The 25,746-nt window shown below is 49.3% G+C and overlaps 1 protein-coding gene across 1 annotated transcript in view; it reads right to left on the bottom strand.

Annotated features, from left to right (window-relative positions):
* The window catches only part of TOX2 (TOX high mobility group box family member 2), a 175,619-nt gene extending 155,311 nt beyond the window's left edge, over window positions 1-20,308 (bottom strand). Inside the window, exon 1 of the mRNA XM_064730140.1 lies at window positions 20,110-20,308. Coding sequence (XP_064586210.1) covers window positions 20,110-20,211 — 102 coding nt within the window. The 5' untranslated portion in view covers window positions 20,212-20,308. The remainder of the gene's footprint in view (window positions 1-20,109) is intronic.
* Window positions 20,309-25,746: the final 5,438 nt, after the last annotated feature.

Raw genomic sequence — 25,746 nt, 5'->3', positions numbered from 1 at the left:
GAAAGAATGATAACAAAGGTTTGTGGCTCAGCTCTCTGTCCGAGCCAGCTGTGATTGGCCATTAATTAGAAACAACCACATGAGACCAATCACAGATGCACCTGTTGCATTCCACAGCAGCAGATAATCATTGTTTACATTTTGTTCCTGAGGCCTCCCAGCTTCTCAGGAGGAAAAATCCTAAGGAAAGGATTTTTCAGAACATATCATGGCTACACCTCTCCATTAATCCTCTCACCATTGGAGCAGGGCAAGAGCCTGAAAACGGGTAAGTTCCTCTTTTGCTATTTTTTCCCCCCAGTTTTCCAATAGGAACAGAGCCAGACAAGATGCTGAACAGGGAGCATCCTGGAGAGCTAGAGCTCCATTCCATCGTGGCTCAGAGCAGTGTCCAAGCCTCCCACAGCACAGGCAGCACTCTCATCCCTGCAGCCCTTCATGTGGGAAGGTGGCACGCCTCACACACAGAGAAAGAGGAAGGAAAAATGTGGGAATTCTGCCAAGTGTGTGGTCACTGGGAGGAAGGAATAGGATTGCTGAATTTTTCAGCTTTGTTGATTTGGGTGAAACCAAAGCCACGTGCCTCAGCACGCTCCAGGAACCCACTGCACAAATTAATCAACCACAGTGCCCAGGGATTCTGAGGTGGAATTGACTCTTTGATGTCTGAAGTCGCATTTTTGGCAGCCCACCAGGGATGTCTGACCAGTGCCATTTGTTTCAGAGCCTCTCCCAAGGTCAGTGCTGCAAACCACTGGTGGCTGCAGCAGCCCCTGGATGACACAATTGATGGCATGGATGTTCCCAGAGGTCTTTTGGAGCTAGAGCTGAGCTTAAACCACATTTTCTCACCTGCATCACCCGTGTGCTTTCCTGTGCTTATCTAATGATTGCCCAGAGTGCAAACTCCCCATCACAGCAGAGGGAGAGGCCACATTTCTGTAATCCCACCAAACCCATGGCCTGCAAGGACAGGGATTTCCCTGGCAGCAGGACAGGGAGGAGCAGGCTGGTGGCAGACACCTCTCCCAGCACACAGGGCAGGGCCCTGCCCTGTTCTGGGGTACCATGTGTCACACTCACTGCTAATGCAGAACCAGTCTTTGCAGAACCCATATTTTTCAGCTTCTTCTGAAAAATAACCCTGGAGAGAAATTCCCTGGAGGCAGCATGATTTCTGTCCCCTACACACCCACATATCCACACACTTTGTCCACCTTAGCTATAATTTTTAGCAGCCATTTTTTCTTAGGTGCCCAGCAGGACATTTTTCAGCTGTGGCCTCAAAACTCTGCTGGCCACACATCATTGCCAGGGAGGTTGGCATCCTCTGGGCACATCCTTGCCAGGAAAAAGGTTTGGGTTGGAAAGGACCTTAAGCCCATCTAGGACCTTAAAAGGACCTTAAAGGACCTTAAAGCCCCTCCAGTTTCACTCCTCTACCATGGGCAGGGATCTTCCACTATCCCAGGTTGCTCCAAGCCACAACTTGTCCTTGAACATGCCCATGGATGGGGCACCCACACCTTCTCTGAGCAGCCCCTGCCAGTGTTTTACTGTAGGAAATGGATTTGTAGAAAAATTATAAGATCTGTAACTCATTTGTATGAATTATAACATCTGTATTGTGTGAATTATAAGATCTGTATTGTCTCGCTCTTGACATAAGACTGAAAATAGAATAAAAGTTTTTTAAATGCCTCTCAGTTGCCCCATCTCTGGGTCAGAAAAGGGCATAATCTGGCATTTTGCTGTCATTGTAACAACCAAAAACCCCTTCCTTATATCCAGTTTAATTTGACCCTCTTTTAGTTTAAAACACTCACCCCTTGTCCTGTAGCAACGGGCCCTGCCTAAAAAGTTTGTCCCCATCTTTACTGACCCCTTTAAGAACTGAACATGGAAGAGCAGGAGCTTGCACAGCATTTTATCCCCCAAATTCATGGCTTCACACCAGCCATAAGCTCTGTTATGCTTTGGAACAGGAAAGGGGCATTGCCACAGCCAACACTGGGACAGAGCTCCAGAGCCCAGAGCTGCCCCAGCAGCACATCCCACCAGCTCTGCACAGAAAACACCTCCTGCTCTAATCCCTCCTGCATATCAGAGTCATCCTCACCCACATTTTATAATTTCTAGATTGTGGGATTCATATTTTCTGAAAAATCCCTTTGCCCAGGATTTTGCTCCTGGGAATCTGAGAAGCCTCAGAGAAAAAGGAAAACAATAATAATCTGATTTGCTTCTCCTGTGTTTTGCTGCTTTGGAATGTGGTTGGAGATTGTTTACCAACAGGTGATTGTTTCATTGTTTTCATGTGAATTGTTTTGACTTATTGGCCAATCAGGATCAGGCTGTGTCAAGACTCTGGAAGCAGTAATGGGTTTTCATTATTATCTTTTTAACCTTCTGTCTGTATCCTTTCTGTATTCTTTAGTATAGTTTAGTTTAGTATTCTTTAATACAATATAGTATTATAAAATAATAAATTAACCTTCTGAGAACATGGAGTCAGATTCATCATTCCTCCCTGCTATGAGGGACCCTGTAAATACAATAGTAGATAACAAACTGAATGCAACATTCAGCTTAAAATAAAAAAAAAAATAAAAGCATTGACACCTTTGCACAGAGAGATCTTGCTTCTCTTTCTAATGCATTTAGCTGCTTTTTATGAAAGCATCCTCATTATTTTCTGTGAAAAGAGGCAAGCAGGTGGTCCTGATTTCATGTGTCATGTGTCCCCTACCACGCTGTTATGTGACTAAACTGAACACTGAGGTCTGAGCAGCTGCTTGCAGTGGGCATGGGGACAGCAGAGCCCCCAGATGCTGTGCTCCTAATTCCTGCTGTGTCACACAGACTCATCCCAGAATGGATTGGGTTGGAAGGAACTTAAAACTCCTCTCATCTCACCCCCTGCCATGGCAGGGACACCTTCCACTGTCCCAGGGTGCTCCAATCCCCACCCAGCCTGGCCTTGGGCACTGCCAGGGATCCAGGGGCCGCCACATCCTTGGGAACTGCTGGAAATCCAAACTGTGCTGAGGTTCCAGCAGCCTCAGCTCACAGCCTGTGTGTGCATCTGCAGCTCTGGGAGCTGCCTCTGGTGCTCGTGAAAGGCAACTCACACACTCCAGAGCTGCTCCTGCAATTCCTGGCACACCCAGCACCACCAGTGAGCACTTTCCTTCTGCTTCCCATTTTCCCATCACAGTTAGGAAAAAAAGAACGCCAAGAAATCCCCCAAACTGCAAGTGTTTGTTGGTGTTCAGATGAGAAAATTAAAGATATTTCAGCAAAGTCTGTTTACTCACGTGCTGACACGTGGAGAAGCTTTATTTAAAGCACTGAAAAGCTTTTTGGCCCCCTCTTCATGCTGCCCAGTGCCCCCAGTTTCAGCTGTAAGGTGAAACCAGTTTGTTGGGGTGAGTGCTGCATCACTGGGTGAGTGAAGGGAGGAGGGAAGACGAGGAGCATGAAGAATTACATCAAGAACTGGCCCCCAGAGGCCTCTGTGATGCACATCCCCACATCACACTGGCAGCTCCCAGCATCCAGCCCCACTGGGGTTTATTTGCTCCAGAGCTGGAATTCATTTTGCACTCAACTAATGCAAGCCCAAAGTGCTTTCAAACAATACTCCTCTAATAGAGACATTACAAAAGCCATTATTTTCCTGTTTAGAGGCAAACTAAGCAAATACAAAGGTAACTTTATTTTAAACAGACTACCAGCATCACAAACAATGGATACCAAATATTCTTTTCCAATGTACAAGGAATTTAAGGCTCATTTTTGCTCATCCTGAAGGAGTCAAGAATACCAGCTTGGCAAACACCAGCTTGTGCAGCAACACGATTAAGAAATTGTAAAACACTTCCCTCCAAATCCTCTTCCTTAATGAGAGTTAAGAAAGGTCTGTTTAATAATACATTTAATTTCAAGCTCTCTTTCCACCTACTTTCTAGAAAAGCATACATTCCAATGACACAGTGCAAAAAAAAAATAATTTGAAATTATTTCTAAATTGTTCCCAGTTATGTTCTTGAAAGCATTCCCAGTTGTCTGTGACATTCTCAGGCTTCCTACCCACCCCAGCAGCATCCTTAAGGGCTGGGAGGGGGCTGTGTTTGCTGCTATCACTGCATAAATCCAAAGCAGCTCACAGGATTTGCTGCACAGGGATCAAGCCTGATCCTGGTGTCCTCCCTGCCACAGCTCTGCTTGCTCAGACCATCCCTGACTTCAGCCCTGTTTCACAGAGCCTGCAGCTCCAGGTCACACTCAGCAGCAGCCACCTGGAACCTTCACCTGTACCCAGGAGGTTTCTAAATGTCAGTTTTGCTGAGTAGCACAGGGAGACCTGCAAAGCTGCTCTCTGTTGTTCTAGGACATGAAATAAAATGATGCGGACACTGGATTCTCCAAGGTAAAAAAGAGGGAAAGTTTAATTTTGACTTTAACATTTATAGATTTCTAAAAGTAACAGTGGATTGGAGGATGACAGTGCCACCTCTCCAATGACACTGGACAAACCAACAGTCCATGAAATTTCTCTTCTTCTATAAAAGAATGCAAAACAATGAGTTATTTACATAAAGTACATTAAAAAGTTCATTATAAAAATGTAAACATCAAAAGTCTTAAAAAAACTTTAAAAACTTAAAAAACTTTAAAAAGCAGGGTGACAGCTTTCCCAAAGTTACCACATGCAGGGAAACTGAGAGCTGAGCTGGGCACAGGGTGGATGGAATGCTGAGGTGACCAAGCCATGCCCTCTGGAATGAGCAGTCTCAGGGGAAGGGCAGCAGTGGGAGCTTTCCACCAAAACCACCCAAGTGGTTCTGCACAGATCTTCTCCACCTGTGCCTTGCCAAGGGTGCCACGGGCAGTGCAGAGCTCTGGCAGCAATGCCCTGCCCTGGTTTATAAAGCTCCTCCAGGCTGGAGGCTCCACACTGCACTCCTGCCCTGCCAGCAGACCTTCCTGCATCTCAGAGACTTCATCTGACCATGGACAGCACAGAGCAGTGAGCATTGTTCCTCCCAGCACCAGGAGAGTCACTCAGGGCTGATGCTGAGCCTTGCTCCAAGTATGTCCTTGGAAGTAGAATCCTCTTCTGTAGCCCCAGCAGCACACCCAGCACAGGCTGCTGCTGCTGCAAGTCCCAGCTCTGCTCCCCAGCCCAAAGGGCAGCACTGCAGGTCCCAGTGCTCCTCTGTGTTCCAGATTGCAATGCAAGATGTTTTCTATTACCATCTGTATGGCAGATTATCTTTTGTCAAGTGGGCAGTTTGCCTTATCTCTCTCTTTGAGTGACCACATTCACTCCTCCCTCAGGGGAGACACCTGCTGATAACAGCTATTGAATGTCCCTGCATGGCTGATAAGAACTACAGCATCCCATTGGGAGATGTCAGCCCAGAGGGAGGAGCCAAGCATTCCTACCTGGATATAATCCAGAGGTTTTGAGACACCAGCACGTCTTCTCCACTGAATTCCCAGAGGAACAGCAGCTGCCTCTCCCACTGCATCTTCAGAGGAAGAGACTGCACCTTTCTACAGGATCCCTGCTCCAGCAGAACCAGCCCTGACACTGCAGGAGGGCTGAGCCACAATTCCAATGGGACTGCTGCCAACAGCCTGACCCACAGGGTGTCAGGTTGGGTTCTGACTCTGCATTGTTTATCTTTTTATTTACTGCATTGTTTATTTTATCTTTTTATTTTCTTTCCTATTAAAGAACTGTTATTTCCTGCTCCCATATTTTTGCCTGAGAGCCCCCTAATTTAAAATTTATAGCAATTCAGAGGGGTGGGGAGGGTTTACATTCTCCATTTCAGGGGAGGCTCCTGCTTTCCTTAGCAGACACCTGTCTTTCCAAACCAAGACACTCTGAGGACCATCTTCTGGATGCTGGGACACCTGGCAGGAACACCCTCTGGAGTCCCACCATCCCTGCTCCCGCACTGTAGGATGCATGGAGGACCAGAAGGTCCAAGAGCTGATGGAGGCTGCCAGAACATCCTGTTTACCTCCACCACAGAACCCAAACTGTGCCACAACACCAGGACAGCTTTGGCTGGATGAAACCCCTGAGCCCCAGTCCACAGCTGTGTCCATTCCATGCCATCCCTAGTTTGAGAAATGGCATTTTTTGAGTCCCACATGAAAACAGTGGCCTCCACAGGCTGGTTGGTTGCTGCAGAACATCTCACATCTCCTGCACTGCAGCAGGAGCTTCAGGCCAGACTCCCCCAGCCAAGGAGCCAGCCTGGGCATCCTCTAATTCTGTGGCAGTGAGGATTAACTGGACGCTGCATCAGTTGTAGATGCACAGCAATCTTAAGCCTTCATCAGCCTTACAAAGGCTAATTCATTATCCTTTGTGCTCCAAAAACAAGCTCTGCCTTCATTTACACCTTCACTGGCTCAAAGGAGGCTTCAGAGGTAAAACCTGGACAAATTTTATCAATGAGTTCAAATCTTGAGCTAAATCACAAGGAGGAATGGATTTACCCTAATCCCCTCAAAACATTCATCAACATCACCTGCCAGCTCAGCAGGATTTAATCTCTTTTTAATCTCTCAAAAGCAGTGGAGTGGATGGGGAAGAGGTTGGGCACACAGCAATGGTGGATCTCTCTCTCTCTATTTTTTTTCTTTCTTGAGTGAATCCCGGCTGCCAAATCACACAAAGCAGCACTGGGAAATTCATTAGGATTTTGTTAATGTCACTTTCCAGGTAAATAACTGGTTTGGACAGAACCACACCTGGCTGAGGAGAAGAGGTGCCCACCTAACAGCCTTGGAGGAACACGGTGTCTCCATGAAGATGCTCCAGGAACTCCAATCCTACCAGCAAGCACAGACACTGCTCAGGCAGGCTCAGGTCTGGACTGAGGGCAGGGGTAGGGTGGAGATGCACCAAGGGTAGCAGAATCCTCCCACAGCATCCGCCAACACCGCTACAAAAAACGCAAAATGTGCCCAAAATGCAGCTTTGCTCCATGAGTACCTGTTCTGTTGTGATTTCAGGGTTTACCCCAGAACCTCGGATCCCTCCCTGATAATTCCCTCCCTGATGTGGAATTATCCCTCTCCTTTCCCCTCCCAGCACTGTCTGTCAGTCCTGGCATTCCAGAAGGCATCGAGTGATTGGCAGATTCACAGGATGCCCTCTACCCCTGGGGGGCACTGGGCCATCCAGGTGTCCTTTGTCCCTTTGTCCCTCCCCTCCTGTCCCTGCTTGGTGGCTCCCTGCCCCTTCCCTGCCCCTCTCCCCGGGGTTAAAGGAGCAGCAACCACGGGCTCAGGGAGTTCTGCTGGAGCTGGTGCTGCATTCAGAGGCCTGTGGGCCAGAATAAAGCTCTGCATCCAAACCCTCCATCAGAACCGACTCCTTTCCTTCACCATCGCCTTAAAGCTTCTCTGGCAGAGGGAAACCTGAGGAGCAGCCCCTGTTATGGGGGGAAGCTCCATCCCAGCACCACCAGAGCTCCTGCAGGCCTGGACTTGGCTCCACGGACCCAGTGCAGCACCCAGGCAGCCAAAAGTGTCTGTGGGGTGAAACACCACACACCCAGGCAGCCAAAAGTGTCTGTGGGGTGAAACACCATTTGGTTCAGCACCAAGGGCCAGACAAGCTCAGGCACATCCCGAAGAATATATTGGTATATTCCAATAGGTACTGCACCCACAAACAGCACCAGGGTGCTGTTTGTGGGTGCAGTACCTATTGGAATACACCAATATATTCTTCCTGCCCTCACTAAAGCTGTGACAGCTGGCTCAGCAGCCCAGGGACCCCTGGCACAGCACAGGCCTGGTGGCAGCAGAGCCAGAGCGGGGGCGAATCCCAGGCAGCGCCTCTGGGAGCCCCCGATGGGAGCTGGGAGTGTTAGCGTGAGATTCGAGGTTTACATAACACCAGCGAGAGCTTTTGGCAGGAACAATTGGTATTAGCAAGGAAAAGGAAGCATCAGGAACAGCCGGCAGAGCAAAGAGACACCTCTCGCAGCAGCCCTCGGGCTAGGAAGAAAATAAATAACAAATGCAAAAGAAGCAACACTTGGACAGCAGAGAGGGAGAGGGGAAGCCTCTACAGAGGGAAACTAAGCATGAATCGTGGCTGAGACCAGCAGGGAATTAAACTTTTTGTTGTCACCTCTTTCCCAGCCCTGAGGGACAGAGCTTTGTGCTTCACCAAGTCACTCCAGTCATGCCCTGCCATGCTCAGTCATGACCAGGGGAAAGCTGAGCCTCACGGGGCTCCAGGGCTGTGAGGGGTGAGCAGCTCCCACTAACTCTGAGCTCAGAGGAGTCCAGGCAGGGTCCCAAAGGCATGGAGCTCAGTGGCCAACCCACCCTGCAGAGCCTGGCTCCATCACTGCACCCAGCAATGCACCACACTCTGAAACCCAAAGTCCAGCTCCTGGCCTGACATGGGACAGCCCCAAGAATCCCAAACCAAATCCAGAAAGAGCCCCAGAGAAGACTGGATTGCCCACCAGCCTCATGAGTGGTTCCATAATGGCCAAAGGGATGAGTTTCATGTGGCCCAGTTTGCCCTTGACCTACTCTATGTCCCACACTGCCACCAGAGATTGAGGGAATCCTAAAGGTGGGAAACACCTCCAAGATCACAGAGTCCAAGCACCAACTCAGCACTGCCAAGGCCAGCATTAAACCACGTCCCCAGGCACCACATCTCTCTGATTTAGAGCAGCACAGCAGCCACCAGCCCTATCTCACAGCTCCTAAGGACCATGGCCTGGTGTCTCAGTGATGAGAAGAGCCCCAGCAGCTCTCCAGGAGCCTGTGGGTGCTGCAGCCTCCCTGCTGTATGTGTGCTAAGCCTGTTCTCCAGACCTTTCTGTGCCAAGCAGAGCATCCCTTCCAAGCTGGCACCGTCCCCATGCTCAAGGCACGATGACAGTGACACAAGCTCCAGCCCCACATCCAGCACCAGGCTCTTCCTGCCTCTCAGCCAGCCAAGATTTCCAGCTCTGGTGGCAAATGAGAAGCTCCAGTTGAGCTTCAGAACATCCTAAGACAATTCCTCAAAACAAGAGGATGTTAAAATCCACATTTCCCCGAGAATTCAGCAGTGCTTTCCTGGAAATGGGAACTACCTGTGGCTTCACGTGCAGCTTCTGGATAGCAGGACTAAAAATCAAACTTATCAGGAAAATTTTCGTTATAAACTTGGATTTGCCTGTGATACAGGGATCCTGGTTTAGAATCCAATTTGGGTTGGAAGGAACCTTAAAGATCATCTCCCTGCCATGCACAGCACAGGAAGGTGAAGGAGTGGGAAAAGAGGATGGTAATTTTGTGCAAGGCTGCCCTTGATTCCAGCTCTTTGCTTATTTCCTCTCCAACTGGCACACTGTGACCTTTCCAGGCAAAAAATAAAATTTAAAAAAATATAATAAATAAAGGAATAATATTAATGCATGCAGGGAAAGGATGCCAGAGTCAGCTCTAGAGCCTGCAGTCCAGATCCCTGCTCCCAGGACATATTCTAAATCTCAGTCAATACCACATGTTTTCCAAAGAACGAGGCATTTCACATTTTATTAATTCTAACTAAAGCCCTTTTTATTGCAAACTTTCTATTTAGCATTTGATTGCAGCCACCACCACTGAGACTCTCACTGTATTAGAGCAGAAAATCTATTGATATTTTTCTTTCCTGCCATCTCAATCCCAGAAGGTGCTATTGAAATTAGTTCAAATACACTTTCAGAGGTCCCTTCCAGCCAGAACTACTTTATGATTTTTAACATGTATTTGTTTCTTTGGTGCTCTCACACAAATTTGGTACCCCATTTCCACAGGTGATTGAAGCTCCATGTTGTTATTCCCATCAGGATTTGGCCTCTCCTAAAAAAAAGCCAAATATGCCAAACAATTCACTTAAAGACCTGCAAGTTTATGAAGCTAAAAAGACCATTTCAATACTTTTCACAACTCTTAAATGGAAAACCCAACTTATTAGAGTGTTCAAAAACCCACCATTCTGGTCTGATTTAAATCAAATGGTTAAATACTCCACATGTTTGGCACAGCCAGAACTATCTGCTTTGCAAACAGATGGCCACCCACTATTAATTTGCAACCTTGACACAGAAATGCAGGTTGTCAATTAATTAAAAAACAAATGCCAGCAGTCTTCAGTTCACATTATGACCTGCAACCTTCCCTCTTTATCTTAAATGAAGGAAAAAATAGATATATAAAGCTACCACCTACTAATGCAAACTCTTGGCATGGAATAAATGCTGGTCTCAGCTTGAACAGATTTATCAAGTTGAAACCACAGTGTCACCAACATCCGTCTGGGGTAGAGAGCCCAGACCATAATTCCAGTGTCAGTCCCTAAATATCCCTGGATTGAAGGCTGACCTCACTGTCTGGCTGCAGGGCTGGACCCACGGTGCTTGCTGGAAAGGTTTTTTCTTCCAGGGCTGTTTGATCTTCAATCAACAATGCTTATCAGTGCTAAAGTCTGCCAGCCATTCCCAAAAGTTTGATATTTTTAACAGCACATTCTTCTTCTCCTTTGAATGCTATTTAGAGACAAGATAATGTGGCAGGGGAAAAGTTGCCTCCCTGGGTTGAGCATGAACAAACAGAGCAGGATCTGATGGGGGGGAACATTTTCCATTGCTACAAGCCCCAGTTTCTGTTCTTTGTGTCCCCCCCTCCCAGTATTTCTGCTTTTTCTTCTTTATGTGACATTCTAATGCTTTTTTGGGCCATTGCATAAGCTGAAATAAACCATTATCATTCAGCTAGAATTCACTAAGGTTTTCATACATTTCATTTCCATGCTGTCAAAGTTTCTCTTCTTTTTGTTGAGGACTCCAGGGTACACTGTCCCTTTGCTGACAGTAGGGACAACGGATCTCATTCCCTAAAAATACATCATTCTTCCACTGCAGGCACAATGTTCTGAGATGGCTCAGTGTGTAAAACCTCTCTGTTCAAAGAGGCACCCAAGAAAACTAAGAAACAAGGAATGGGAAAGAAACAGGGAATTGTTATTTATTGACAAAAAAGAAATAGTAAAGGTTAGGGTTTAGTAACTGTAAGTGATGCAACAAAATCACAGAATGGTTTGGGTCGGATCTCATGCCATGGGCAGGGACACCTCCCACTGTCCCAGAGTGCTCCAAGCCCTGTCCAGCCTGGCCTTGGGCACTGCCAGGGATCCAGGGGCAGCCCCAGCTGCTCTGGGCACCCTGTGCCAGGGCCTGCCCATCCTCAGAGGGAACAATCCCTAATTCCCAAACTCCCATCCATCCCTGCCCTGTGGCAGTGGAAGCCATTCCCTGTGTCCTGTCCCTCCATCCCTTGTCTCCAGTCCCTCTCCAGCTCTCCTGGAGCCCCTGTAGGCCCAGGAAGGGGCTCTGAGCTCTCTCTGGATCCTTCTCCTCTCCAGGTGAGCACCCCCAGCTCTCCCAGCCTGGCTCAGAGCAGAGGGGCTCCAGCCCTTGGAGGGTCTCCATGGCCTCCTCTGGGCTCACTCCAACAGCTCCAGGTCCTTCTCATGCTGGGGGCCTTCAGCCACCCACCCTGTGCCCTCCCAGCACCACAGAGGTCCCTGGGAGCATCTTCCCCTCTGCATAAAGGAGAGGTGAGGGTGGAATAAAGGGATGGAATCAAACAGCTCATCTTTGGCCAAGGGTTTGCTCTCAGGGGCGGAGGGAGCTCAGCCTGCACTGCTGGAACAGGGCTGAGCTCCACCAGCTCCACACATGAGGCCAAGCTCTCCATGACAATCTCCTCCCCTTCCCAGCATCACCCTTCACACTAAAACTGTTGCATTTGAGGGTTTTCAAAAGGCTTGAGAACTCCTAAAGAGCCTGCACAGCCCTACCACCTTCCCAGGGACAGGGAGATGTTCAGGAATAAACACTTGGTGAACCTGGCTGGACAGGTGGAACTTCCTTCATGGGTATGAATGTGGAGATCCACATCTTTGGAAGAGAGAAGCCTTTCAGATGTCCCAGGCTCTGCTTGCACTTCTCCACGGGCCTGGATCTCCTGCAATGGATACTCAGTGCTCAGGGTGGCTCAAATTATTCCTAAAATAACCCCCACATGTTTGGGGGGTCCTGAAATGAGCTGGAGAGGGAGAGCTTGGCCAGTTCCCGGAGCGGATAAAAGGCAGAGCCATGACACAGCTCTTATCTCTCAAGCTTGGCCACTGGCAAGAGCAGAGATGGAGAGGAAGGGGATTGTTTTTTCTAAAGTGGAGGGGAAAAGCACCATGCACATGCAGGCAGCTGGGAAGAAAGGGGATGGAGCCTCCCTGAGGAGCCCAGATGGGGATGGAAACTCTGACTCACCAGCAGGTTTTGTGGGAAGAGAAACCTGGTGATATGATCCAGCTCATCTGATAAAAAAGGGCTCCTTGCCCTAGGAATGGAACAGGATCCATGGGGCTGTGGGGAAAACACAGCCTGGGTGACAGTGACCAGAGGGGCATGTGCCTGGGCTCGTGCTCCACCTCTCCTGAGCACCACAGTGCCAGGGCTGCCCCAGACCTGCTCCTCCAGGCTGGGGGCTCTGCTGGGGAAGATGATGCTCGTTGGGAATGGGGAGAAGAGGCTCAGAGCAGAGTGCAGCAAGTTCTGCCACCTGGTCCTTAAATGTCACCCCCCTTTCCCATCAGCTGCTAAGTCATGAGATCCTTAGAAACCCAGGAAAAAAAAGGCAGCACGACAGCAAGGGGCTGAGCCCTCAATCCAACAGAATAAATTAAATCTTCTACATTTTAAACGCTGGCAAAACTCTCCTGTGCCCAGGTCCTGCTCAGAATTAGAGGTGAAGGAGCTGCCTGGGACCAAGGCTGGGCTGATCTCTGCAGATCAGGCTGTTCTGAAGCCACGTGCAGCGACCAACACAGCCCAACAATCTCCCCACAAGAGCAATTCCTGGCTCAGGCCCCGTTTAACACTTCCCTCCCAGCTCCCTCCGCCACGGAGCCGAGCTGCAATCTCACAGTCGTCAGGAAGAGATTTAATTATATCTGCAGAGGTCAAGCAATCCATGCAAAGGATGGGGGAGGCGGGGAGAGGTTCTGTGGCACAAGGCAGAGATTCTGCCTGCAGCACCACGGCAGCCAGGGCCATTTTTCAGGGAAGAAATGGCATCCATCAGAACAAAACCTCCACAGGGAAACAATAGGAAAAGGTGGGGGGGAAGGTAGATAATTAAGATATTTAAATCTGGTCATACAGCTGTAAAATTAGGTGATTTAATGCTGTTTTCTATCTTTTTTTATTATTATTATTTTTTAAAGAGTGGTGTGATCAGTGCTTGTTTCAGTAAGTTTTGCTGAGAGATTTCTTCCTGTTGAAGCTGAGCTGTGCATCCCCAATTACTATAATTATATATAATATATCATATATAATGCATAATATAATTTCTATCATATATTAGATAATAGATAATTTATGTACACCATAGAATATCGTATATGCCATCTATAATTTATGTGTAATATTATAGAACATACATTATGCATTATTTAATTATATTACAGCGAGTGTAAAATCACAAAGGTGGAACATTAGAGCTCAAACCTCCAATTAGGAATTAATAGTTTGAAAGCTCTAATCACACTAACACTTCAGCCTGACTTGAGGAATACTGAATAAGATCTCAAGAGGAGGCAGAGGTGCTGCTACACGACAGTTCAGACAGAAGCCTCGCACTCACCGGATGGAAAATTGTCAGGAAAAACACATTAGCAACACAATAACTTATTTTTAATGTGGAGCTGTTAGGAAAACACAATTATATGCTTCATTTATACTGCCAGATATAACCCAACTTATGGTAAAAGCATTTAGAGCTCATTTTGTAAAAAAAAAAAACAACAGAGGAGGAGTACAAAGGTAATAGGGGAAAATTGCACCTCGAGGGGAAAATGCTCCCCCTCCCAGTGGGGCCAGTGTGTGGTGGTGGAGCATCCTCACCTCCTGCTCCTTGTAGCCAGCAGGAAGGAGATGCAAAGCGAAGGCAGCATGAAAACAGATTTTTCTGCAAATGCTGCAGGAAGATCACAATGTTAGCAGCGACCCCGAGGAAAGGAGCTGGCAGTGCCCGTCCTTACGAGGAGGAAAAGCTGGAAGAGTTCTGCAGGATTCCAGGTGCTCTCCCACTGCCCTGGCACCAGGATCGGCCATGCACCCTCCAAAATATTGGGTGCTCTGGTCTGCACAAGAAAATACAGTTTATTAACAGAATGTTTTCTCTGTTATAGATGCATAAACTCATCCTGGTGCCCGTTGCAGGGATTTCCTCTGCAGTTAGGGTGGTGTGACACCCACACCTCTGGGACACCGATTCAAGGGACAATCATGGATTTGAAGAATCATAAATAAATCAGAGAAACTTGCACAGTTTTGATCCTGAATTTTTTGTTTCTTGATGTCTCCTCTGCTACAAGGACTTGCACGGATGAGGTCCTTGACAAGGTTATTCAGAAGCAGCCCAAACAAACATGTTGTTACACACAAGTCAGACTGTTCTTCCAAACATCTCCCATTGTTCCCAAAACAACCAGATTAAAGCCTCCCCTCCGTGCATGCAGAGCGAACAACATTTTCTATGAATGGATGGACATTCATTATTTAGCTCCAAATCCCTGACTTAAAGCCCAAGGCAAAAAAAAAAATGGAGCTTCAAACACTTTCTGCTGTGCAACCCATCAAAGACCACTCTGGAGAAGGCAGGGTTGTCCCACTGAGTAACTCAACCACTTCTCAGAGGAGCCCTTGCCCATATTCAGGGTCTAAAAGAAAAAAAAAAAATTAAAAATCTACATTTGCAAATCAACAGGAGCTGCCTGCCAAATGAGAATGAAATGGGCCCAAATTAAAAATCTGCTGGACTTTGTTCTGCATCCAAAATCCTCCATCTCCAAAGAAAGATTTATGTTACTTCAAAACAGAGTTGGCTTCGGAAGTAGGAAGGGAAAGAATGTATTTTATCTTCCAGAATGGCAAAGCAGTGCTGGAACAAGGAAAAAGGGACCATGTTTATCACTGCAATGTACAATTTATTGTAAAAATCAAAACAGAACATTTCACAGAAATGTATTTGCTACATCAACTCGGGCTCGTACCAGTTCAGATCCCATTTCTAAAGGGTTCTTAAAAGAAGAGAACATTGGTTGCAGACTAATACCCATCACATAACTAGCAGATATTAATGTGTATTGGTAAAATAGCTTTTGTCAATTTATCAGCCCAAAAGGCAAGAAAGAGGCTGTGTTTGGAGAGGCAAAGCCACAGAATCCTACATGGAAAATTTGGGAAAAGGTTTGATGGTGTTGATGAATCCTACAGAAATCCTGCAGGGTTAATAACAGAGCCCCCAGCACGGGGGTTCCCAAGGACCACAGGCACTCCCAGGGTCTCACAGCAGTGTGGATTTGGTATTCCCAGGCTGAGTTCTTCTCATCATCCTCATCATCAATCCCCATCAATTCCACTGGCTGGAAATTGGGCATCGTGCTAACCCAGATCGACCATTGTAACACCAGAAGCAAGCCGGCAGAATTTCTGTTTAAATTTATTTCTGCAGGAAGAATAGAGATGATAATTCACTCCCCAAAGATGCCCCTGGGGAGCAGGATCACTCCTCCTGCATCCCTGCACACCCTGCATGAAAGAGCTCAGGGTATCGTGCTCTGGCAGGATTCCTCTCACAGGCCTCCCTTGCCAAGGCAATTTTGCTTGGGCTGAGAAGGAAAAACTCCCTCCTGAGCTTCGTGGACCCACACACACAATTTAGGATCTAGAAGAAAACCCTTCCATGCTGCTGTGTCAGCCAGCACACCAGATCCTGTCACTAAAGCTCTGCTAAGAGCAGAACGAGCCTCGCTCTTACTAAAATGCACATTTTTTACCGTGCTGTGGTTTACTTATTGTGAAATAGAGCTGCAGAATCTCCCTAGAGCTGAAAGGGGAAAATCTCCACATTTTCTCAAAGCAACTGGAGGGTGGAGGGACCAACACCCCCTTAGGTGGTGCAGGAACACGCTGCTCTCCCCAAAACACCAGCACTACACATGGGCAGCTCAGAGCCCTGTGAAAGCTTTCCTGGCAAGCAGGCAGGAAGGAGGATGCAGCAGGAACCAGGAAAATGGCCAAAGGGGACAGGAAAAGGGGTTTAGACCTAAGTTTAAACAAGGAATCCAAACCAGAGGTGTTTCCTTTAGCAGTGCTCAGGTGGCTGATGACAGGGATGGGTGTCACAGGTTGGATGAGGGCTCCTCACACTTTGAGCTGAACCTCCCCAGTCCCTCGTGGACACTGTGCAGACACCAGAGGTGTTCCTGCTGTCCCAGTGGTGGAGCAGGTCCTGGATCCAGCCCACAGGATGGGGGGCTGTACTCCACGGTGGGAAATGCTCATTGCAGTTTGTTCTCTCATCACCTTGGGCTGAGCACTCTGCAGCCCTAAAAATCCTGCCAAGGAGCATCAGGCTGTGAGCAGCAGGAAGTCTGGGGCTGGCTCCTCTCCCCAGCTGCCATGGCAGGCTGCTCCATGCAGGATCACCAGTAACAGGGGCTGGTTTACACAGGGAGCCCCTTTCCCCAGCTTTGATGCCACCAGTACTCCTGATCCATTAGAACGGCTCACCAAACACAGTCAGCAGCAAAAAGGGCTCCTTCTCACCCTGCCTGATGGGGCAGGAAGGCTCTCATTATCCACTTGCGGGTGTCCAGCCCCTCACCACCTTCTCCATCCCTGCCAGTGGCCAGCCCTTCCAGGGAAAACAGGGATGCTGTGGAAGCAGTTAAAGGAAGGGTGCAAATTTCCCCCTTCTGGGGAGGCCTGGGCTGAGCACACACTCCCATTTCATTATCCCTCTAAACATCCCTTGTCCTTTCAGAAATGGAAATGCTGATGTGCAATAGGCCCCTGCATAGCTGCAAAGAGGAATTGTGGCTGACTGCAGCGTGCAGGCGAGATTGGAGACCTCCTGGTAACAATATCATGTCCAGTAAGTGCACAAAACAATTCCATTAACATTTCAGGCTGCTCTGGGCTAAGGCATCTCTGCCGTGCTCCCAGCGAGTTATTTATGCACAATGACACTGCACAGCCCAGCTTTGCTGCCTCCCCCTCAAGAAATAAATAAATAAAGGGGGGAAAAAACCCAAACCAAACAAAAATACCCTAAACAAAACAAGCCTTTTAAATCACAGGGCTTTAGAGCATGTCCGTGAACTCAGCGAAGCAGTAGGACAGCAAAGAGCCTGTAAGTGCTCCTTGCTCAGGTCCTTCCCAGAGATGGATTTTATCCAGGATATCTGCACGCCATAGTGGAAGAATTCTGATTTTTCCAGTCCACCCTACCCTCCTCTGCAGATTTTTTTAAGTGGAAATGCTTTGAGGCAGACACTGTCACAGCCTAGCCCTGGGCTGAGCCACCAGCACCAGCCAGGAGCTCTGGGGTTGGGATTTGGTCAGGAGTGATGAGGTTGGGATTTGGCCAGGAGCGATGGGGTTGGGATTTGGCCAGGAGTGATGGGGTTGGGGTTCTGGAGTTTCCCAGAGACTCCCATGTGGCTCCAGGAAGCAGGAGAACCCTTGCTCCATGGCAGAGAACATAAGAATGAGAGAACAGCACGCTGCTGGTGATGCTCGGCCGGATCCCAGCCCGGAGTTCTCCGAAGGAAAAGCAGCAGTGCCAGCTCCTCCTGCCCCTCTCCGGGCCACGCTTTGGTGCTGAAGTTACAGCTGCTACACCTGCAGCCTGCCAGGGAAACTGAGTCAGCCCATTCCATCCCTGCCTTCATCCCAGCCACATGCCACCGACAAACGTGCACGGCTGTGCATAAGCAAATGTCATTTGATAACTCAGAAAAGAAAAGAAGGGGGGGGATGGAAAAAGCACCCAGCAAAGGGTAAGTCACTTCCTTTCTTCTGCCGCTGCCTTCAGATGCTCGCTAGCAGTGACAACAGCAGCATCTGGTGGCAGTGGTCAGTACCTGGGGCGCTCCTCTCCGCTGTCCCATCCGCCCAGGGCAGGACCAGCAGCAGCAGCAGCGCCCATCGCACCCGCTGGCCTCGCTGCACCCCCAGAGGAGGCGATTCCCGCAGCCCCGGAGCCGCGGATCAATGGCCAGCGCCTAATCCGGGACTAATCTCAGGGATTCAGGCCACGGATGAGCTGAGGACGAGGGGCCCCGCGCCCCAAGGCTCGGGGGGACGCGGGCACCGCGCAGCCCCAAGGCTGGCAGGCCACCAGCCCCAGCCCCAGCGCGGCACCAGCCCCAGCTCCCGCACAAAACACCGCAAGGCAAAGCGAATCGTGTTGGCATCCAACAACTTCTGGGTAAAAGCGAGTTCCGAAAGCCAGAAGGGTTTGGGGGCAGCCGCAGTTGCCAGTGGCTTACACGATCCGAGGTTTCTGCTCTCGCACACGACGGGCGGGTGTTCCAGCAGGACGAATGTCCTGCTCCCAGGTGATCCGGCTCTCGTCAGTATTTTAAGAGCTTATTTAGTGTTTTAAGAGCAACGGCAATGATAATAAAACACTTTGAAGGCAGCAGATACAGGCACAGTACGCAGATAGAGGCGAAAACAACGAAAGTTGTTTCCTTTCAGTATAATCCGGCATCTCAAAATAAACGAGAACTATTCGGTTTGCTACGACTTAATAAAAAGAGATAAATAACCCACTGTCAGAAAAACAGTTAAATACATCTCTTGATACATTAAGATTAATTTGCCGCGTCTGCGAAGCCGCACACATTTCCCTCCGCTTGTGTTTTAGGAGTTTGATCCCAAAGTATCACAACAGTGAGGTGAGCCGAGAGCATCCTGAGCCGCTGTACCGACGCAGGAGAGCATTTTCTCCTTTTATTAACTTTTTTCGACGCAATTACCCGAATTTGGCCCGGAAGGCAGCAAGGATTACATCTGGGATGATCCCCTTCCCTCCAAAGAGATCTGGATCCCAGGGCTTTGTAGCTGAAACATCAGCGCTGTTTACCCACAGCGAGCAAGGCAGAAAACTCCTTATCCCTGAAGTAGCATCTATCCCCTTCGCTTGGCTTTCTGCAGGATGAGGGAAATTTCCTCGAGCACCTCCGCGCTCTCAAATATCCCCTGCGCATCCCTCTCCCGTTACAAGTGCAGGCTGCTTCGCCTCGCAGCTGCAGCGAGCGGGGGAAATGTGAGTGATGGAGGTTTCCCCGCCGTGCTGGGGATCTGGGGGCACACGAACACCCCAGCCCGGAGCTGGGTGTCCCCTCGGCGGCCACGGGTGAGGGATGGAGGCGAGGGACGGGGCCGGACCCCGCTCGGGAGGAGCCGCGACCCGGCCCGGCGGTTCCGCGGCTCGTGAAGAAGGTGCAAAACAACAACACGGCCAAGAACAACAGGAAAAAAGTACCCGACAACAACCGCAACAACAACCCCCCAGCACCGCACATCGCTCCGGGCCGAGCGCTCCCGGAGCGGGGCGGAGGAGGTTAAACCAAGCCCGCACGGACACACGGACACCGCACGGACACACGGACACTGCGTTCCGCTCCCGGAGCAGCGGAGGTTAAACCAGCCCCGCACGGACACACGGACATCGCACGGACACACGGACACCGCACTCCGCTCCCGGAGCGGAACAGAGGAGGTTAAATCAAGCCCGCATGGACACACGGACACATGGACACTGCGTTCCGCTCCCGGAGCGGAGGAGGTTAAACCAGCCCCGCACGGACACACGGACACCGCACGGACACCCCGGAGAGGAGGAGGTTAAACCAAGCCCGCACGGACACACGGACACCGCACGGACACACGGACACCGCACGGACACACGGACACGGCGCTCCGCTCCCGGCCCGCCCCGCCGAGCATTGCCCGGGCTCGGGCTCCCCCCGCCCGCTGCGGGCGGCCCGGGCACCCGACGGCTCCCCCCGCTCCGCTTCCAGACCACTTTCAAAATTCCCTCCCGCAGCACCGGCGCCGCCGCCACTTTCCTTCCCTGTCCCCGTCCCCGTCCCCGTCCCTGTCCCCGCGGAGCCGCGCGGGACGCGCCGATCCCGGGCTCCCCCCTTGCCGCCGGTACCTTGTTGCAGTGATAATAATCCAGCGGGCCCAGGCAAGTGGGGTCCGCGCCGGGCAGCGAGCCCACGGCGGGCGGGGCGGAGGGGTAGAACCGAACGTCCATGCCGGGGCTGCGGGCGGCGGCAGGCGGGGGCTCCAGCGGGCATGGACCCGGCTGCGGCGGCGGCGGTGCCTGTGGCGCGGGGAGAGGGCGGGGAGAGGGCGGGCGGGGGGGCGGCGGCGGCCCCGGCCCGCCCCGCTCCGCACCGCCCCGCGCCGGGGCCGCTATTGTTCGCGGCGGGGCCGGGCGGCTCCTCCAGCGCCGGGGGCTCGGGCACGGCGGGCAGCGCCGCTGGAGGAGCCCCGAGCGCTGCTCAGCCCCCATCCCCGCTGAGGGGAAGGCTGACACAGCCGCCCGCCGGTTCTCCTGCCCGCTGGGGACTCTGCCGTGCCCCACAGCCCGCTCCTGATACGGGACGATGCTCAGCAGCTTCGTTTCCCTCCGCTCCTGGTGCCCACCCGCTGATGAAGGATGCTGTCCAGCGCGCTGATGCACCCTCATAGGGACCCCAAAGCGGTGCCCCGTTTAGAAGCCCTAACTGCGCCCTGTTTCTCTCCCAGCCTGGAGAGAACAGCCAGGCTCAACCCCTGCACCTGGCATTGCCTTCCTGCTCCCCAGGGCACCCCCATTGTCCCCCCACACATCCCATCCGTGTATTTTTATAATTCCCGCGGCTCGAAGGCAGCTCCATCCATGACCATCCCCCTGCGGCCCCCACGGGCCGGGATGTTCAGGGCACAGCGCATGGAAAACCCAAAGGTGTCCGAGGGGAGGGAGGATGCTCGGAGGTGAGCAGGATGGGCGGGCAGGGATCCCCCTCTCTCCCTCCCTCCCTTCCCCGCTCTCTCCCGCTCCCTTCCAACAGCTCCCTGTGGAAAAGCAGCCCATGGGAGAGAATGTTATGTACAGAGCGGTTTTGCTGCACGTTATCCCATCCCCAGGCAGGGGGAAACGCTTCAAAGTTGCAACAACCGGTCCACAGGCTGGCAAAGAGCTGGGACAGGGTGGTGGAGTCAGTTTGCTGGCAAATCTCCAAGAGAAATTGCCTGGGTTTTTTTTAAATTTTCTTAGAAAAACCCCTTCTGACTGACTCTGAAGGTTTATTTCCAACATGCACCCTTCAGGACTCTCTGGAGCTGGAAAGCTGAGCTAAATAAATGCTGAGTTCTTCCTCCAGTGTCTTTCCTTGTAAGAGTGGGGCCAATTCCTGCCAAATTCAGGGAGCAGGAGGCGGGCTGGGGTTTCGAGGGAATGCCAGCTCCAGGAATCAAGTGATTATGTAAAAATCGCAGCTCTCATTTAAATTAAAAACAAGATTTCAGCTGTCGTGGTGGTGGAAAAAATTGATTTAAGGATAAAAATTGACTTGGGCACAAAAACTACTTCACATTTATTATTATTTTTCAAACTATGATTTTTTTTTTTCTGGAGAATCAGCATCGATCCTTTTGCATTTAGCAGCAAAGCAGGTTGGCTTCAGGAGTTCTCCACCAGGGAAGCTGCTCCAAGGGCTCCCAGTCAGAGGCATAATAGAGATGTCTAATATTTTGCATTAAAACTTTGAATATCTGAGCTCCACTGATCTGTGCCCTTCCTGATTTACACACCCCCTGAAAGGACTGGTTTTCCTGTCTCCCTGTTTCAGCAAATACTGAACTGACATGTCACATTATTAGAGCTTCATTATTTTTGTAAAACCTTCCCAAGTAGAGTGACTGGTATATTACGAAGTATAAATAATTAAAATAATAGAGATGTCAAAATAATGGAACAAAGTGTATTTTATGATGCATTATTCTGGCTTGTTTATCCACAAAGTCAGTATTTAGTAAGCAGCCTCTGAGTCATTAGCAAGGTTTGACTGTATTATTATCTTTATTAATTATCATAATTATATTTCTTATATTGTGGAGTCATTGCTAGTGGCTTTGCAGTTAAGGTGGAATTGACTTTCCCACTAAAAGCAGGATTTAATTCTGTTGTTTCCTACAAAATTGAACACATTTCATTTCACCAGACATGCAGCACCTCCCTGGCTGATACAACCCAATTTATTTGCAGTGCCTGACCCACCCCATTGCTCCCTTTCAGACCCTCTCAAAGCTCATTTTTTCCCCAATGAAGCCCCATTTTCTCAGATTTACACAGCTCAGCCCTGTCCATCTTTGCCAATTCATCTGCCTCTGTTAGAGACTGATCTGAGACACCCAGAACCACAGAGTTATTGCTATTAATAACCAGAATGCTTATATTTATTTATTTATTTATTTATTTATTTGTGTATATATATTTATATACATATATATGCCAAGGGAAGCTGGCAGAGCGAATGCTCCTCATCAGAGTAATGTTCTCACAGCTCACCTCGTGTCTCCAGTGCTTCTCCTCCCCAGACTGTCAGAAGAAGACAACCCAGTGGGGCTGAGCCTCAGCCCTGGCCAGGGCCTGGGTAGCCATGGGTGCCTCCAGCTTCCCTCCAGGGTTCTCTGCCCAAGGAAGCCTCCAACTCGTGCCTGCTGCTGAATCCTCCTTCAGCCTGTTTTTCCCTGTTTTTTCCCTGTTTTTTCCTTGTATTTTGTCCTGGTGGCACTTTGCTGTTGAGCAGATATGGGTCTGCCAGGAGATGCAGATTTCTGTGAGCTCCTGCTCTCACCAGGGGATGCAGAATTGCAGGAACTCCTGCTCTCACAGGGGATGCAGATTTGCAGGAACTCCTGCTCTTGCCAGGGGATGCAGTTTTGTAGGAACTCCTGCTCTCTCCAGGGGATGCAGATTTGTAGGAGCTTCTGCTCCCCTCCAGCCCCTCTCCATGCAGGATCAGCAGTGCACCATGGAGGTGCTCCCAGGGCTGAGGACATCTGTTGTGGGGCCAGGCTGGGAGAGCTGGAGGTGAGAAGGCTCCAGGGAGAATTTAGAGCTCTTTCCAGTGCTGAAGGGACCCTGTAAGAAAGGTTGGGACAGACCTATTGTTGTCAGGGCTTGCAGTGATACCACAACAGGTCAAGACTTTGTGTGTGCACAGGTGACAGGAGTGCTCTGGGATGGCTGAAGGCAGCCAGCAACACCACTGGAGCTGCAGGATCCCCATCAGGGCTGAGCCAAGCAGCCAAACAGGCTGCAAACACCAGGACCTTTCCCTTCCTTGTCCCAGAGACCCCCAAAACCCCAGGATGTTTGCAGTTGCTTTGGCTGGGCAGCTGAAAGAGGAGCTCCCAACATGACAAGTCACATTTCATGGCTAACATTAGCTCTGGAACAGAAAAAGCAGAGTGTGATTATCTCAGCAATCCCATTTAAGCCACACGGACTCCTCACAAAGAAGGGAAAACTCTACAGTGAGTATTTCTAAATATTAGGCTAAACCTGAACAATCATCATTTCAAAGGCACCTTTCAGAAGCAGGAAAAAGCCTCCAAATCTATCCGTTTCATTATTTGTTTCAAAGTACTCCTCCTCTCAACAAACCATCTAAAAAGCCTGCTGAACAATTTTTAAAATAATTTAGCGGAGTGCAGTTTATTACTTTAAAATACTGATATCATTTTCCCCACTGTATTATGCAGCTATATTTTGACATTTTAGTCTTATCCCCAGTTTATGTCTGAGAATGATTTAATTCAGAGCTACACTCCTCATTCCCACTTGGAAGTAGAGGGATCTCTAAATATTCAGTAGTTTCAGTGGTCATAAAAAATGCTGAACAAATGGATAAAGCCAATTGCCAATAAACACAATGCAAATGTGTACATTTAAATGCAGTGAAATTGGATTAATTAAATCCACATTGCATCTGGATTTACATGTAATACAAAACAAAATTAAATGCAGCTCAAGAGCTTCCTGTGACTTTAAAATGGGGCTGATTGAAAACATCATCATTTACCTGTGTGGGCTCTGGGTCAGGAACTGTGCTGGTAAATAGAAACACTCACAATCTAGATAAGCTAGATCTGACCCACAAATCAAGGTTATGAATTTGGCATTCCATGTAGTTTAAAATCTAATGTAAAATTGCATCTCTCTGCTAACAAAACAGATGGTATTAGGCCTTCTTTTTGGCATTGGGTTTTGGTACCTGTCCAAAAAATCTTCTTGACATCCTTTAAATGCAGCTATTTAACCACCTGTCACTATGCTTTAGATGCCCATTGAATTTCTGACAGGAAAAACATTATTTTGTCTACACGTTATTTCATGACACAAGAAACGTAGCACATATACAGCAAAGTTTACACATTGTGTGAAAATCTCTTTGCAAAAAAAAAAAGCAGAGAGTTGTTACATGCTACTAAGGCAATTACTCCATAATTAATGTCATTGATAGGATAAAACATTCCAGAAACCCAAATACAACAAAACAAAACAAGCTCAAACATGACAGGGAAGTATTAAGGACACTCACAACACCGACTGACAATTTTCTTCTGCCTGAGGGAAAACATCTCACCTTTGGTCAAACACCAACATGGCTCTGCATATAAGCAAATAATTTCCTCCTCCAAAAAAATCTTCATTAGCAGGAATATGCTAATGACGAAAGGTCCCAATACTGTAAAATATATCAGCAAGTTCCTTCTTGTGTTCAAGAGGATGCAAGGGCTTGATGCATCAAACCTTGGAACTATTCTTCATAGAATCATGGAATGCTTTGGGTTGGAAAGACCTTTAAAAGCATCTCATTTCACCCCCTGCCATGGGCAGGGACACCTTCCACCATCTCAGGTCGCTCCAAGCCCCATCTAACCTGGCCTTGAACACTCCCAGGGATGGGGCAACCACAAAGTCCTTGGGCAACCTTCCTCCTGACCTTCAGGATCTTCGCAAAAGTCACATTATTCACTTCTGCTGCCCACAGTTTCAACACATGAGACAATGGAGAACCTTGTCCTTAACCTCACCTCCTTAAACCCATACCCAGAGCCATTCCTGATTTTTCAAAGCCTCCCAGATGTGTAGCAAATGAATTTTCTTGCCAGCAGCAGCCTTGGGAGGCAGCTGCAGGTGGCTTCCTTGAAACCCTGACCTTGGGCTCTGTGCTCTCACGTGTCCTGAGTTTGCATTTGACTTTGGTCATTATTTGCCTGGGATCCTCATCTCCCAGGGGAGTGTAACAGCTTCCCTCCTTCCTTGTGCTGCTCCATGGGAAGGAAAAACTCTGAGTGGCTTGTGCTTGTTTAAACCAGACCTGGCCTGGGATGATCCTCCAAATTTGGGGCAGCAAAATAAGGATGGCTGAAGAGGAGAGAGGAGTTTGCATTCTGGGGAGGAGGGAGGACCCTGGACTGTTTGGAGATGAAGGCTGCACCCATCTGTGGGAGTTTTGGGACAGCATTGCCCCAGCTCTCACCTTGGCACACTGAACACTGGCACACCATGCTGCTGTTCAGAATTCCTCCAGGAAAACATAAATTTTTTCAGGGAAAATGTAAACCAAGAATGGGAATGCAGTCCAGGAGCAGAAATGCATCTCACACAGAGTTTGCAAGGTCTTGCCCAACGCCAAACAGAAGGATTGCAGGAATAGAGAGGTGAGTGAGCTCTGTCACCCTTTGGGGAAGGTGCCATGGGACAGCCCAGGAGTTTGGGACAAGAGCAAGA

The sequence above is a fragment of the Zonotrichia leucophrys genome, chromosome 20 (assembly GCF_028769735.1).
Source record: "Zonotrichia leucophrys gambelii isolate GWCS_2022_RI chromosome 20, RI_Zleu_2.0, whole genome shotgun sequence".
Taxonomy (NCBI): Eukaryota; Metazoa; Chordata; class Aves; order Passeriformes; family Passerellidae; genus Zonotrichia; species Zonotrichia leucophrys.
This window is presented reverse-complemented; position numbering and strand designations above follow the sequence as displayed.